This window comes from Xiphophorus couchianus, chromosome 15 (genome assembly GCF_001444195.1).
Source record: "Xiphophorus couchianus chromosome 15, X_couchianus-1.0, whole genome shotgun sequence".
NCBI classification, from domain to species: Eukaryota; Metazoa; Chordata; class Actinopteri; order Cyprinodontiformes; family Poeciliidae; genus Xiphophorus; species Xiphophorus couchianus.
In genome coordinates, this window is record NC_040242.1 from 17,139,882 (window position 1) to 17,156,753 (window position 16,872).

Here is a 16,872-nt window from a genome sequence, read left to right on the forward strand (position 1 = left end):
ATCCCACATGACTAAGAACTAAAATCTGATAAAACCTGACACTGACTTGTGTCTCTCCGCCTTTTGTAGGACTATGAATTCCTCTATCAGAGCGGCGTGTGCGCCATATTTGGTCCAGGAACCAGGATTCCTCAAGCTGCAGTCGAAGTTATTGACAATATTGAAAAGAGCCTGGAGAAAATACGACAAGCCATGTAAGAAAAAAAAACAACAAAATGCTGTTTTTCCATGAACGGTGTGGTTTAGTTCATTTAAACTTTGTGTCACAGTATGTGAATTTCATTCCCTGCTCTTCTTGGATGCTTCAGAAATGAGGTTAATGAAATACTTATCATCTGACGGCGGTGTAGACCTGCTCGCAATGTAATATTCTGCCGTTTCCTAGCAGAGTGTAATTAAAGTCAGAGGAGTCGCCATGTGTAGATAGAAACCGAAATCAAGTGTCCTTCTTTATAACTCTCTCCTCCTTAGATCACTCTAAGGACTTTTAATGTCGAGGTCATTTTATTATTTCTCCTGCATGTTTAAAAGCAATTAAAAGTATTGTTCAGAGAAAAGCATTAGTGATCACAATGTTGAAAACAGTCGGAGATGTGATTTTTTTTCTTTCTATGTGATCGACATCCTGCTTAGACACTTGGGTTGAAATAAAGTTATTTTTTAAACTTTGGCAGTGCTCTGTCACGTCAACCACCTCATTCTTTCTGGGATTTATATTGAATATATTGAGAGATTTGATTCCCATTCTTCTTTTGTTCCCCATTTCTGCACCGTTCTGTTTATGGCTAAACTTCGGCAACAGGTTATGTTCCCATTTTTGGTCCAGATAGTGATCAGTTTGACGGTTACAGTTTAATTTTAAGCATTTGTGAACTTTGCTTGGCATATGTTGGATTCATGGCAATAAGATTAAAGGCGTTTATGACCTTTTTGTCGTATTCAGTTCCTCTGCCCGCAATCACAAAATAAAACTACAATCTGAGAAATTGCCTCACATCCTTTGCCCTTAAAAAAAAAAAACGACCGCGAACACGCCACATAATTTTTCTATTTTTGTTTTATTTTTCTCTGTTTGTAGATGGTGGTGTTACTTTTTCTCCAAATTCTTCTATGCATTTTTTTTTACTTTTACCTTTTTGACCGGCATTCTTGCAGACAGCAAAGTGTTTCATTGCACATGGGAACATGTCAACTGTGCATGTGACAAAACCTACACACAGCAAGGCTGTTATGATCATCACAGCATATAAATATCACCATTTCACAACAAATGCCTTTCCTGTTCGGTTCCTATAACAAAAAAAACATTCACCACTTTTGATGTTTTACCCCTTTTATTGCTTATAGGGATCAATTACAATAAATTTGAGCTTTTTTGATAAAAAATTATAATGACAACGTAAATAATGACGAATAAAAAGATGAAATATTCCTTAAATATTCACCCCGTTCCAGTCAGATTTCAGTAGTTTCACCTTTGGTTGCGATCAAAGCATGATGTCTGTTTGGACAGCTCTCTGTCAGTGCTACACATCTGGATGCTGCAATTTTACTCCGTTCTTCCTTTCAAAACTGTGTGGGGATCAGCAGTAACGAAAATAAAATAAAAAAATCACTTTGACATTACAGGCTGTTTTTATATTTGTTTTCTATCAAAAAGATCAATTTTGCTGAGGATCTAAAAAGCAACAAAAGGGGTGGAAGATCCAAGTGTTTGAATTCGAGATGACTTCTACCATGAGTATGTTGGATATAAATGACGTATCCATAGAAACCATTATAACTGCCACTGCATTGCGTTTGTACTCATTATGTGTTTATTCATTAATACGACCAGTAACTTGTGCACATAAAGATGCCATAAAGAGTCCGAGCTTTACATTCACGAGTTGCTAAACAAAATGTTCAACAGCAACTCCACGATTCGAGGAAAAGAAAAGAAAAAGATAATATTGCACACAAGTAAAATTCTGCACTATTTACAGTGGGGAAGAGTTGTGTCTTTTTTGTTTTCCAAAGAAAAGAATACATAAATAAAAATAATACTCTCAAAGCAGCTCATATTACGTTCACAGATACAGACATGCACCACACGGTGGGTTAAATGCAATTATTTTTCCAGACAGGTTTACTGAACAAAATGCAGACTGAAGGTCACTTTGTTTGCTAAACTCTTCCATTCAGTGGGACGTACAAAACTAGACAGCTACGTTTTTCATGCTGCCAAGCTGCTCACGACATTTGAATCTAATAAAGCTTTTTGTTTTTAAGGTTGAGCTCTGTGCAGACGGTGAAACCAGACAATACATCACCCGCAGTAAATAACTTTGGCAAGCCAAGAGCAGTGTAGTTGTAATGACATAAGTGTGACATAAGTAACATAAGTGTGTTCATTCTTAGCCCACCTGTGTGCTAACATGTGCTAAGTGTCCAGTGATCTATACTTTCATCTATACCCAAAGTATACATTTTAACCACTGGTTATGCTTGAAAATCCTTCACGCAAATAAACAGAATGAAACTGAGATTGACCGGTGAATGTTGTGCACAATGTTGTGGTTTGTTATAATTAAACACAATACTCCTATTTTATGACCCGTGCCACACTCTGCTGATGTGTTTTCCCCTTTAGCCTCTTTACTTTAATGAAATCATGATTAGCTTTAGAGCTAATGGCCTGCAGTAGTAACCAAAAGTGGCGTTCCGCAGGGTGTAGGGCTGCATTTGTGTAATGTATGAGGTTGGACTCTGATGTTGGATGAAGCAGTCTCTCCTCTGGGTGATGTTCTGTCTGGTTGAGGTCAGGATTGTGCAGACCGCTCAAGTTCTTCATCCGTGTCCCTGAGGTCCTGGCTTTTTAGCAATCATGTTGGAGCAGGAAACAGTCATCCGTTGGGATGAAATTATCCTGAAGCATTAAGTGCTCCCTTTACCGGAATTACTTTTTGATGACGTAAGAGTTAAATTGAGCTGCTTGATCAGGAATCCCCTCCAGTAAAAGCTCTGTTTGCACTCGGGCAGTTCACCTTCCTCTGATCCCACTTTTGTGATTTCACAGGGCTCGCCTCTTTCAGGCCGAGTTTCTGTCATTCCCAATCCTTTCTGCTCTGTTATAATACCACCAACAGCTGACTGAGGAATACTTAAAAGCGAGGTAACGCGCTAGAATTCGCTGAGCTCCTTAGGGCGACCCATTCTTTCACAAAATGTTTGCGGAAGCAGTCTGGATTGTAGTGTAGCGTATGTAAATAACAATGTCCAACTTTCCTCTCGATTCCTCTCAGAATATAAAGTTCCTAACCTCGAAGTGAGAACACTAATGCTATTTTCACATCTGATAATCAGGCAGACTTGGCACAAATGGGTTGCAACCATTCTCCGGATTCAAGTTTTGTTTTCACAGTGCAGTATGTTAAGTGAGACTTGAGACGTTTTAAATGCTGCGTTCCCTCGCTCGCCCGTGTTGTGGCTGAGAATGTGAAAAACGACTTTAACCCAACCTGGTCCTTTTTTGACACGACAGTGCGCAGGAACCCGCTGAAGGTTTAAATTTCCCTGCAGTGCAGCACTGCTTTCAGCACAGGTGGTAAAACAGCCAAGTGAAAATAGTGTTGGTTCGCTGCATATTTTTCATAATATGAAGCAAAAGCGGTTCTTTAATTTGAATGTTTTTATATTTTCATTGGTGATTATATTGTGGCCTCCAAAAGTATTCGCACATTAAACAACAACCTTAGAAGTGTAAGTAGAAGACACTACTTACACACTACTTAGGCCAAAGCAAAGTAGTGTGTTCAGTATGAGCACACCACTCTAACCAGACGGTCACAGCTACAATGAAACGGTTAAGAACAAAGTCTGTTCATGTGTTCGAATGTCCCAGTCAAAGTCCAGACCAAAATTTTAATTGAGAATGTGGTAAGACTTGCAAATAGTTGCTCATAGATGAGCCTGAAACTGAGTTTGAGCAACTATATGCAAAAAAGAGGGGGATATTTTCAGATTTAATGAATGTCACCAGATTACTTTTTAATGTAAGGAGTTAAAAAGCGCTAATTTTGGGTGAAGGGGAAAGGGGGCTGTTCCACTTAGCTATTATGCAGAACTTTGTGTTACATAAAATCTCAACAAAGTACAGAGTTGTGATTGTACTGTGACAAAATGTGAAAGCGAACCAGGAGAATGAATAGCTTTGAAAGGCACATTGTCATAACAATAAGAAGGGAAAATATCAAGAATAGAGACTCAAAAGTGACGCACTTTGTCAATAGTACCTGCAAAACACGTTAACCTCACTAATGTGCTTATCTGGTTTCAGTGTAGTAATGTGGTTCAGCCTGATTGTACCATAAACTCTTTTTGATCAATACAGAGAGTGAATAAAAAAGAAAACCTCAACAAAAAAAAAAAAAAATCTGGCCTGATCAGGTCAGAATGCAGCAAACAAATTCTTCTACAAGGTTTGGACAGATTTTACTAAGCGAATTCTTTGCAATATTGTTTTGGTTCCCCAAAGTACAAAAAAAAGGATTAAACTGATGAAAATTATGATAATGGAGATGAAATCTATAGGAGAGGAAAAACACAAATCCGTTTAAAGGTGCTGTGTGTTGCTATTATTGCCATCTAGTGGTCAGGATGGAACTAGCAACCTCCTCGTAAATCAGCTATTTTGCTTATATTTACTAAAGTATTCTTATTCCTTTTATGAGCTGTTAGTAGTGCAGGAAACATTTATATTATTAAAATAAGCAGTAAAACAGAGCAAGCATGCTCTTAAGTTGGTAAATTATGCATGGTTTTAATCGTCTTAACATGCAACGCCTCATTATTTGATGAATTCTGATGCATTCGGTTACACTACATTTGCTCCAGACAACATAAGCAAAGTGACAAATCAAATGCAACCACGTATGTGTCAACCACGGCTTTTTAACCAATTATTTTCTGTGATCCACATGCATTTTTGCCCCTATGCCACAATCAGCGTAGCTAGAAAAGTTGCTAAGTTTTTTTTAAAAGACATGTCATGACGCATCTTTGGAGTTTTTCCAACGACTAAATAAATACCTAGCCTCACTTCAGCAACAAAACACTAAAAGTGTAACCCAAAAGTGCTGCTATTTCACTTTTTTGACTACTTGTCAAACTGATACAAAAGCAGAACCACTGCGTCCTTTATGTCCTTGAATTGTGCTTTACAGAAGTAACTTCAACAGTCACACACCTCTCCAAAAATGTTGTTTGTAAGAGCAGAGTTTCATTTTTACAACACAAAGCTGTTTTAGACGGTGCCTTTAAAGTTACATACCGCTCAGGTTGTTAAAGCTGTTGTACATTTACACATCATAACACGAGGCTTAGACAGAATAACAGCAGCTTCTTTACAATCTTGCGTTCCCGCATGAGCCGCCATTCGGAAACGGGCAACGTGTGGCCTTCAAGGACACCACAGCTACTTTATTGTTTACACACACACAATGCACACAGAAGCACAACTCCTCCACAACATGAAAAAACCGTCCATAAAGTAAACACTTCCACTTTCTCTGGCAGTTCTTGTAAGTGTCCCGTGATATTTCTCTGTACGGCATTTGGCTTTGAACCTTTGCTATCTTCTCTCATCTTCTCTCTGTGACCTTAAATGTATCGTAACATCGCAAACCTGCCGATTGTGATCATTTCTTGGATAAGCGCGGTTTACTCAGATGTCAGATATCCCATCTCCATGACTGAATTGGAAACTTTTAAAAAAAAATATTTGTAGTTCTTGGAACAGTCACAGTTTTTACCCATCGTGCCTGTCTGTCTAAGGACCCGGTTACCTGGTCATAACCCAGAGGACACCTTTCCATTCCAGAACCATGAGACCTCTGACAACTCATCTCGGCTGAGTCTTATTTTTCAGATTCCTTCACGCCGAAGTCACTGTCTCGACTCGGTGATCTCCTGCAAGGTTTCCCGCGCCACTTCCTTGGACTTGAGGTTGACGCTGACCATGTAAATGTTGTTTTCGCTGACGCTGTTGGACACCTGGCACGCGTGGGAGCCCAGGCACTCCCACGACAGCTGCTTCACCTCCTCTTTGAAGCTCCGGCTGAAGAAGTAGTAGATCAAGGGGTTGTACACGGTGGAGCTCTTTGCAAGCATGCAAGGCAGCAGACTGACCTCGGGCGGGATTTTGCTGCTGTCGTTCAAAACGGACCACAGGCTTACCAAGCCGTAGGGCGTCCAGCAGGCGACGAAGCCTACGCTGATCAAAACGGCAATCTGCAACAGAGCACCAGAGACGGTGAAAAAAAGAAATCCCACTGCAGCATCTGAAAATGCTGCAGTGGTTAATGTTTTCTTTGTCTTTTGGACTTGAGAAAAAAATATTTATTTTTAGTGTCATTGTAGCTCAACTCACACTTTTCTGTTGTTGCTTTTGGTCTCAGGGTCTACTACACAATGTGATTCTTACCAGCCAATTCCCAGCTTGTTAAATGTGTGCATTATGTTTAATTGTGAAACTACAGTATATCCACACTAAAAATTTATTCTGGACGATAAATAAAAAAAGCATTTATATTGGTAAGTTCTAGAATTGGCTACTTTTGGTAACAAATCCTGTCAAAAAAAAATCTATTAGAATTAGCTAGATACCGATTTAACCCACTGTTATGCTAATTTGTTGTATGCGGTGGTAAACAGAGATTTGCAAGAGTAGGTTTATATGGCTTGAGGTAAAAATGAATGTGAGACTCCTCACATTCATTCTTCTATGTTAGAGCAAAAACTTTGGTTTGGAGCTAGCTTTACTCAGGTTAACAAATGAAAATTGCTAGCAAGCTGAGCTTCTTAACCCTCAATCATTCACTATCTTAAATTGAATTATCAGGAAAAAACGTGACTTGCTGTGTTAGTTATTTTATGTTTTTTACAAAATCCATTTTTGTTTTGTATTTCTTTTTTTAAATGGGGAGAACTAATCAGAGGAGCAATATTATCTTAATAATTAATTGGAATTTGACTAATTTAATTTCTTTAATTGATTATTTTAGCTGTTTAAATATATATGTATTCAAAATAGACCCAAATAAGATGTGTGTAAACTGTTCACTTCGACAGCATTTATGCATTTCTATCTAAATTACAGCCGTAGCAAATACTGTTGCGCTGTCACACATGCTGCTCAGCAAAAATACCGTCTGCTGAAACCTGGTGGTCATTTTTATCGCTCCTGGCTTAACAAAACAAAAGATTGTAGGGGTTAGCACAGAAACGTGAAATGATTCTGTGTTCCAGTGAGCGCTGCTTGGTATTTTTTCCAAATAATTTATCTGTTCAAATGTATTCCTTTTAAAATTCTGTCCCGACATTAAAACCATGTTCAGGATAGAAATCACACGGTGGTGAAACAGAAGCAAATAAAGTCTTTGGAAAAGGACGGATCCTCGTTGAGCAGAGCAAGTCAAGCAAACTGAAGATTCTTGGGGTAGAAAACAGACCTTTGTTTTATTAATCTTGAATTCATGATGCCGTTTGTTTACTAATGTTCTCTAGCAAACATCTGAGGCTTTCACGGGACAATTGTATTTACATTGAGATTAAGCTGCATTTGGTTGGACTGGATTTTTTGGGGGGATCGGAGAGAGGGAGACTAGATAATATGCACACAGCATCTTTCAGAAAATCATTTGTGTTGTTTTATCGCATAAAATTAAGCTACAGCAAAACAAATAATTTCAAAACGCACAAGAGCTTTACTTTTGACAAAGACGCCGAATCGGTCACAGCGGTGTCGGCGCGGAGTGACTTACTATCAGAAGCCTCCGGTGGAGTTTGATGATGTTGGGGACGTGGTTGCTGTTCGTCGACTTCTTGTAGGTGAAGTAGAGCCTCATGGCGATGCCGAAGTAGCAGAAAATGATGATGACACTCGGCACGAGCAGGTTCACGGAGAACAGAGAGACGACAAACGAGAAGCCCTCGTGCTTCATTTGTCCCCAGGCGAGCGAACAGGACAGGCCGAAGGGCTCCGGCCCGTACCGGCCCCAGCCCAGAATGGGGAACAGAGCCCAGACCAGAGCGTACAGCCAGGTCCACATACACAGCATCTTCACCTTCTTCCAGCTGATCTTCTCCTCTGCAAAGAGAAAAAGAGAGAGAGAGAAATACTGGGTATTTTTCATCAATTTGTACAACAGTCACGGTCTTTCACCTTAACTGTACAACCAGAATCAATTTGGAAAGAAACGTCTGTGAAGTAAAGGAAATGCAACATTCTTTGCAACCCGTGAAATCATTGACAGAGGGGTCAGTTTGAATCATAACAGCATTCACACCGTTTTCTATGGCCGCCCCTTATTTATTAACTTGCGCGTCTCTATTGACAGAAACAAACTGATTTCATTTGTAGAATGCATGAGTTGTCGCAAATAGGTCGTTTTCAGCTAACAGACGGAGGAGCTTATTGGGAAATATGCTCTCTAGGACAGGGGTCTCAGACCAAAAATGCTATTGATGATATTAAAAATGTATAAATTATTGCACATTAAAGGATGGTAATGTGATGTCTAAGAGTCATTCAATGTGGGAATAATTTAAGAGTTTATCTGGTGTTGGGAGATTTAAATGTTTGCAGGTTGTGAGTTTGAGAGCGGCAGGAAATCAGAATGTAATATTGCATGTCAAAGGGCATGATAAGTTGTTTTAATTTGATCTCTTTTCTTCCTTTTACTTTTTGTCTGTTTGAAATAAATAAAAAGTTAAGTGTATAATGTGTATATGCTTTTACTTACTATATATTATGCTTCACTATATATACACAGATCTATCACACCAGTCAAGACCAGTCAAAAAAAATCCAGTTTCTCATAGCAGGGTGTAATGATGCGTTCCGGTTGTCCTTGTAACTGGGAAATTTCAACATCCCCGTTGAACACGACCTGGAGCGCCCTCTGAAGCTGGATTCACCCTCCCTGGGAAACTGTGAGCAATTTTTTTTTTTTATGAGAAAAAAGAAAAACATTTCTTTTGATGCGTCTTTATCCTAACAGGCTACTTTACATTTGTTTCTGCCATCAAAAGAAGAGGCAATTAGATTTCCTCCTTGTCGCTTCGCCACTCATCTCTCTAGTGTTTACCAGGGAGCTGTGTGCTGATGAGTCCTCCTCCAAGGTGACACTCTCTCCACGCTGTCATTGTTGTTGCTAAAAACTAATTACATCTGTTTTATTAGTGTACTGCCAACACAGTTTTCTCGAGACTTTTTATTGCTTTTTTTGTAACCCTTGGCTTACAGAGTGACGCAGGTTCTCCCGGCGCAGGCGTGGGTTTGCTCCGTGCGCTTCCTACACTCCAGGCTCATGCATGTTGCATTGGCCACTCTGCAGCTCTGCCAGGTGTGACTGCGTGCTTGTGGTTGTCTGCCCTTTTCTTTTCTGTGGGGTTCAGTCCTAGATTTAGTTCTGCACAGAGTAACTCTGGCAGCCCTGACAGAGATGATCTCATTCTTGACAAAAGCAACCGAATGCGCCAGCCGAGGCAAAAGCGTTGTCACACGTCAATCGAAAGGAAAAGCCGGACTTTTTGGGCAGCGCGTTGTTTGTATTCTCTCTTTTTCGCCGGCAACTTTTTGACGTTGAATATGTGTCGACGACAACCGAGCCAAAATCCTGCCACCCTGATGTCCGACAGATGCAAACCAAGTTTATACGTCCCGAGTTTTAATATCTCCTACAGAAGATTTCAACAAGAAACTATTTATCTTTCCAAACATACTGCTGGGAGTTATGACCACACATATTCACTTCCATCTCAGCTTTGTCTTGGCAGCAAGCTTTTTTTAAAAATTGTTGTATAATGAACTGTAACATGTTTGCATTGGGCCTTTGTCCGCCTCTTTACAACCAGTGGATATCAGGTAATGGGTTTCTTTGTGCTTATATCCCTGACCTTCCTGACTAAAGAGCTAAAGATGAAGCTCTTTGTTTTTTTGTTTTTTTAATTGCCATATTGCACAGACTGACCTCGGGGTGAATTCTCTGGACCATTGACTCCTGGGAAGATTGGAAATGGACTTAAATGTCTTTCTTGCTGTAAATTGATAGACTGACTATTGTTCGGAAATGACCTCCCAGACCTCAATAATGCAATTTGTCAGCCTTGGCTTTGTTTTAACCACTAGAGAAGTAACCTACCAGAGCCCCTGCATCTACCGAGATGGTCTTATTGATTATCAGCTAATCGAGCGCATTTGGTTTGCCACTCCTAGCTCCCTTATTACCCTTTTAAATCGTATGGAAGCAGCAGAACTGGTATGGTGGAAATCATCTGTTTTCTTCATTTGCCATGAGATTTAAATAATCTGGACTGTAGAGATTGTGAGAACAGATGTTTGATGTTGCAAACTGCAAAGAACTTTATTTAAAACGATGAATTTCAATTCACCGGTACCTGTTTTTTTTTTTTTATTAAATGACTTACTGGGAGAGTGCAGATTGAGGGACACAATGAAGCGCACTACGGCTAAGATGGTGAGGTTCATGATACTGGCAATGCCGAAGAAGAAGCCCGCCAGACCGTAGTAGATGCAGGAAACGTCTCCGCCGAGCCAGTGGTGGCTCCAGGCCGAGGCCACGGCCAGGGGATACATGGTGACGGCCGCGCCGAGATCCGTCACCGCCAAGTTCACGCTGAGCAGCTCCGGCGGCTTCATACGGGACGACCTTCTGAACGTCATGATGAGGATGAGCAGGTTTCCCACAGTGGAGAGCACGGCTGAGGCAAACGGGAGACAGAGACAGATGTCTGATCATTGTCTGATTCAAAGCTACTCGTAGGGTAATGTTTCAGAAACGGATGCTGTTGGGAGTCAGAAAGGCGTAGGAATGGCTAAACTAAGCCACAACACAATGAGATTCTTTCTGTACTCAGTTTGTGCTGAACAGGGAACCGACCAGTCAATGGTCAGATGTTTGAGAAAAGCATGGGTAGGTTGTAGCTGGGTCACAGGGACTTTTACTGCTGAGATTCTCCAACCCAATAAAGCTGAAGAGTTCTTCTAGGCAAATTCCTATCGCATTTATAGTTTTTCAGTGCAATGAAACCTACTACACTGCAAAAACACAAAATCTCACCAAGTATTTTTGGTCTAGTTTCCAGTGCAAATATCTTAGTACACTTGAAATAAGACCAAATGAACTTACAGTAACTTTTCATCAAGAAAAAGGAGCTTGTTTTAGGTCAATCATTTCTTAATATTCATAAAAACTACCAGTGCAAGTTTCACTGGCAGAAAGACATTTTTTCATGTCATAAGTTTTCCAACCAGTGGAACCAGTACTTTTTCATCAATATTAAGAAATTCTTTACTCAAAACAAGATTTCTCCTTACTGGAAACTTCCTTGTAAGCTGATTTTATCTCATTTCAAGAGTGTTGAGATATTTTCACTAGAAACTAGACCAAAAATACTTGGTGAGAGTTTGTGTTTTTGCCTTGCAGCTTGTAGGAATCCCACTTCAATGGTTTGGACTCTTTTGATGCAAGTTGACAGTTCTTTTGGGCATATTCCAAAAACACACATCTTTCTGGGCGAAGGATCAATAACGCTGAACATTTCCGATAAACGGTGTAAAGCCTCGATCTAAACGTCTTTAAGCCGTTCGGTTCAGGTGACTGAATTTACTTCAAACAGATTTGCCGCCATGCAGATCTCTGCCTGAAACTGTCTGATGGCTGATCAAGCTTAAAATTCACGCAAACAAACAATTTCCCTACGCATCTCTAATCAGGACACATCGCTTACTGATCGCTAAGCAGTACACTCAAACAGGAGCTGATTTATGACTGGTTATCGATTCGGTTTGTTTGTTTATGAGACACCAGATTTTTATTTTTATTTTTTTGTTCCTCCAGGACCAAACAACAAGCAGAACAATGACCGAGCGCACCCCGTCACAGCTTAAAGAAAATACCAAGTCTGTTTTCAGAGACTGCCGATCAGTCGAGCGTGTGATGCCCCGAGAGGTGAAGGAAAGTGTAAAACAAACACAAGGTGGAAAGTGCTAGATGCACGTCCTTCCTGTGAAGCAGGACAAACACAGCCACATAATTACCAGAAACAACAAAAAGAAAGTGAATGTTGGTGTAATTTTACAGAGGATTAGACAATGGCTGTTCCTTTAACAATAACCAAATCCTTGTTATGAGTATTTTATGGTAAAAAACAAACAAACATGCGATTTAATAGTGTGCTGAGTTTCACTGCTATTTAAGAACTTGAACAGATTTCCAAATTTAACTGAAAATGACTACAAATCCCTAATCTGCTTTATTTTTTCAGCACAATTAGATTTATGTAACTCTGACACAATTTGCTTCCACATTCCTTAGCCGTGTAAATCTGGATCTTGGAAAACGTCTAACAGTGGCAAATAACAATGACCAAATCACCACTTCAGCTTACAAAGGCCACACTTGTTCTTTTCAACCTGCCGTTTTAATTGGGGTATTTGACAAACCAGAACAGATCTTGGAAAAGTGTTAAACTCGCCGCCGTCACTATGGTGATTATTATTACAAGAGGAAATGGAAATAACTTAACAGGATGTTTTCCTTTTGTGTCCTACATTTTCATTGGCGTTTATGTCTTCACTGCATGAGACAGAGTCCTGGAAGTTAGACAGCTTGGCTGCATATTCTCTGGACTTTAGACAGATTAAGTGTCTGATCCTTTTGCAACAGTTGTGCAAATCTGATAAGGCCACATGGATCTGGCTTTTCAGGCCATTCTGAGTGCATTTTGCATGTCCTCCTTATGCGTGTGTGTGTTTTTTCTGGGTATTCCAGCATTCTCATAACGGGAGGAAGGATGGATGGATGGATGGATGGATGGATGGATGGATGGATGGATGGATGGGCGGGCCCTGTCACTATCATCATCCTCATTATGCTAAATCATATGTCATATATTGTCTCCATGTCATTTATTGTACACAATTGAACAAACTTACAAGTTGTTTTTGGCAACTAAAAAATAAAAAAATAAATTCTGTAAGATACGATTATCAAGTCTTGTTTTACTCCAAAACCATTTACTGCAGTTAGAGTGTTTTTTGTGAACAATGTAATCTTCACACAATTGTACGTTCATTTCAAAATTTGAAAAGAAAAAAAGGAAAAAAGCAAGCAAAACATTCTCCCTCTCACCATTTATTCATGATAAACAAACAAAATGCACAACATTTTCCCACTCACTGCCCTTGCTTACTTCAAAACCTCACAAAGCTCAAAAGTAGAAAAGCCCGGGCCATTAAAGGTCACAGAGACACTTCATGATCTGCATCCTGATGGGTCTTGCCAGAAAATGTGAGCTACTTGCCTCTTACTGTCTTTCTGCATTGCCAGCACCGGAGGCTGACCCAGAAGTTTAGTTCAGTCTGACTTTATTGCTACGTCTCATTTCAAAGCATTAGCCGTGTTTAGCGTTCCATATCCAGAAGCAAAAGGATTTAGAGCTCCTAATGGACTGGCACCTGAGTGTTTTTGTTAAATTGTTGTATTTAAAAAAAACAAACTCTGCAGGACACTTGGGTCTGTTAGAATCAAGCTGCAGACCACAGGGGACCGAGGTGGCCGCTGGGTTTTGGGACAGCCTGCCTAATGGCGCATCAGATCTGAACCCGCCTTAGAGATGAATAAATCTTAAATTTTAAAGACGTGCTATTTCTGGGGCACCGAGTGCCACTTTGGGTAGAGCAGGTGCCCCGCGTACGGAGGGCCAGCAATCATCAATGAAGATTTCATGGATTTACGTCCAAGCCTGGAGCTGTTAATGCTCAACTTCCTCTTCTTTCTGCCTTCTTTTCTATCTACTAAACTGCAGAATAAAGGTCATTGAGACACAATATTTATTTTCCTTGACCTTAAGCTCGGTTGAGCTGAAGCGGTTAGTTTATTGTTACACTTTTTATTGAATCATTTCTTTTTAACGTTTGTTTCAACCAGGCTTTTGCACACCATTGTATTAAAATGCACATTAGTCCAATTTTTTTAATAAGCCTTATTAATAAAGCTTAAAGTGGATCGAGTTAAACTGAGATGCACATCAACCAGAACACTGAGGGCGCACGACTTTCGGTGAGCGAAGTGGCGCCGCGCTCCAAGTCTCTTAAAAACATGCCTCAGAGTTTACTTATAACAACTTCTCTCTGGATAATTTGTCTTTTTCAGAGTCCCAGAATGCATTTATAAGCTGAATATCTGACTTTACGTGAAGATTTCACCATCCTTAGAAATGGTGAAAACCTAATTAATAAGATGATTTTTTTATTATTATTATTGAAAGCCGTTTTGGCTCTGCTTGTGTCGGAGTAGCAGGCAGATGTACTGTGTGAAAATCAAAGCCTCTCTCATCTTAGCTGACTATGATTCCTCCTTCTGGAGCTTCGTCACATGACTAGACTCACAGTGGAGGAAGGATTTAGATCCTGCTGTGTAACTGAAGTTACATTTGGATTCACTATCAGACGAGGAGTCACGCTAAAATATTTTGACCTCTAACATTAGAGTTTGCTTTTGTAAGGTTTAATTTCAGCTGATATCAGCAAGAGCATTCAGGAATTATCAACCTCTGTACATTACCAGTGATTATAGTCCCAACCTTGTTCACACAGTGCACTATTCTTACTTTAATCCATCTTAACTAAACTTTCGACCCTCTTGACACGTCGATGCATCCTTCAATTATCTTCTCATGTCAGATATTATCCACATCTTATGACCTTGTGTAAAAGGAAGGACGAGACACGACTTGTAAAATCGAGAGCTTTGCTTTTAGGCTCAGCTTTTATTAGCCTTTACAGATTTGAGCAGTGCCTGAACTGCTGCACAAGAGGTTTTAATCTGTCCAGCCTCCAGAGGTAGAGACAGACTCAAAACCCGAAGAAAACAATCCATCCCGTTCTGGCTTCTGTCACTTCAATAATATGCAACATATTATTTCGACGTCTTGTTCAGTCCATGTCATGAAGAACTGAGGCAATTCTGAGTGCAAAAGGAGGTCTGTACCCACTGAAGTGGTTGGTGTGGGTTAATGCTGGAAAATAGTGGATTTTTAAAATAAATCTTAGAAAGGACATATGTCACAAGGAAAAAAAAAACTGATTTCAGAAATCAAACCTTATCCAACAGCTCAATTTATGGTTTTTGACATTTTGACTGGCAACAGGTGAACTGTACCATTTATAATCAAGGCACGCAGAAAGTTGAACTCCTCACCCAAGCCTCATGTGACAACGTGATCCAAAGCACAACAGAAACCTGTTTTTTTTTGTTTTGTTGTTTTTTTGCTTAATCGAAAGTGTCCTTTCGATTATATTAGTACTTTCGAAGTGAAGTACTAATATAATGCGTAAACGACAAAAAAAAAAAAAAACTATTATAATTCGTTTTTCTACTTACTTAAAACCAGCAGGTAGCAGCCTGCGCCGATGTCCAGCGCCGGTGACAAAGCTGAGGCGTAAATATCCATTTGGAAAGATGGAAAAAATAGATTTTAAAAAATAAATAAAAATACAGGCGTTTATTTAGAAAGGAAGGATCCTCGCGTGATGTTTAAGTAAAAGTGTGCCGCTGCAGGTGCTGCTGGCGCATCCATCTGTCCGCACGCAGGGAGCGGAGACAGGAGGCTGCAGCTGTGCGCGCACAGCCGGGAAGATGCGACCAGGGGAGATCGTGCGTAAAGCGGCAGCGCTGCCAACTGAAGTCTCCCCCTGGTGCCACAGTGTGACTTAAGCTTCAGGAGGAGGAGGGACGAGCTTTGAATATAAGAGTCTAACCTCTTGGAAGTCACTCAGCAGAGGGAAGAACGTTGTTTCCCCGACTCACTACCGATCTTTGCGACTGTTTATCCTCCCTCCCCTTCCCCCTTCCCAGTCTTCCCCTAGAGCAGTGGTTCTTAAACTTTTATGAGGTACCGAACCCATCAGTTTCATATGCGCAGTCACCAAACCCTTCTTTAGTGATAAATAAAACAATTTTTCTTTCCAAATTCAAGACATACAGTAGGTATATGTTTTTTTTGCTGGTGCACAAAATGAGCCGTGCATGAACGTCACTTTGCTCAAAGAACAAAACCATGAACTCACAGCAAGTTACAGTGTTACTTTATTCTGGGCCCCAAAAAATATTTTGGCCCCATGAAAGAATTTCAGCCCCCAAAATATTTTTTTTACTAATTAAAAATAAATTTGGATTTCTTTCAAAGAATAAATTTTTTTTTAATAACTTAATTTGTTTTTATTTTAAATTTAATTTGTTTTTTGTCATTTTGAATCCACAAAATACTTTTTGGGGGCCAGAATAAAGTATTGCACAAATGACATACCTGCAAATCAGCGTGACTTCTGCTGTTTGTTTTTGGGAGAGCAGTTCGGAGAGGCGTGGCTTCACCTTGGCAATTGCATCTTCAGAGCAAAGTCTGTTCATTTTCTTCTTTTTTTGCTCGACATATTTAGTATGGATTAAAATATTAAGAAAGAAACCACGCAACGTACAACTACGACAGTTGCTGAAACAGCGCGCACTAAATTCCCTGCAGCGCTGATTGGCCGAGCAATGTAACATGACCCTCTGCAGCAAGCGATGGCCAAGCGGGGCGCGTCATCACGACTTTACACAGGTGTGTCTTTACCTCCGCGGCAGAGGCTCCGCGGACCCCTGAGACCGACTCATCGAACCCCTGGGGTTCGATCGAACCCAGGTTAAGAACCGCTGCCCTAGAGACCACTTTAATTCATATGAAAGGTTGACACATTGGAATATAATTGAAATGTAAATTTAATTCATAAAAAGTCAGCTAAAAAAAAAAAAAGAAATGCACGTG

At 40.1% G+C, this 16,872-nt stretch overlaps 2 protein-coding genes across 3 annotated transcripts in view; one reads left to right on the plus strand and one right to left on the minus strand.

Annotated features, from left to right (window-relative positions):
• The window catches only part of mmut (methylmalonyl CoA mutase), a 19,377-nt gene extending 18,707 nt beyond the window's left edge, over window positions 1–670 (plus strand). Inside the window, exon 13 of one of the 2 annotated variants that reach the window (XM_028039944.1) lies at window positions 70–198. In XM_028039944.1, coding sequence (XP_027895745.1) covers window positions 70–198 — 129 coding nt within the window. Of the gene's footprint in view, window positions 1–69 lie in introns of both variants that reach the window. The other variant, XM_028039943.1, reaches the window with a different exon arrangement.
• Window positions 605–15,855, minus strand: opn8b (opsin 8, group member b). The gene is made up of 4 exons (XM_028039945.1): window positions 15,450–15,855; window positions 10,471–10,764; window positions 7,803–8,128; window positions 605–6,270 (listed from the first exon to the last, which is right to left on the minus strand). Exons 1-4 carry the CDS (start codon window positions 15,517–15,519, stop codon window positions 5,926–5,928), a joined length of 1,035 nt encoding a protein of 344 aa, XP_027895746.1. The 5' UTR covers window positions 15,520–15,855; the 3' UTR covers window positions 605–5,925.
• Window positions 15,856–16,872: the final 1,017 nt, after the last annotated feature.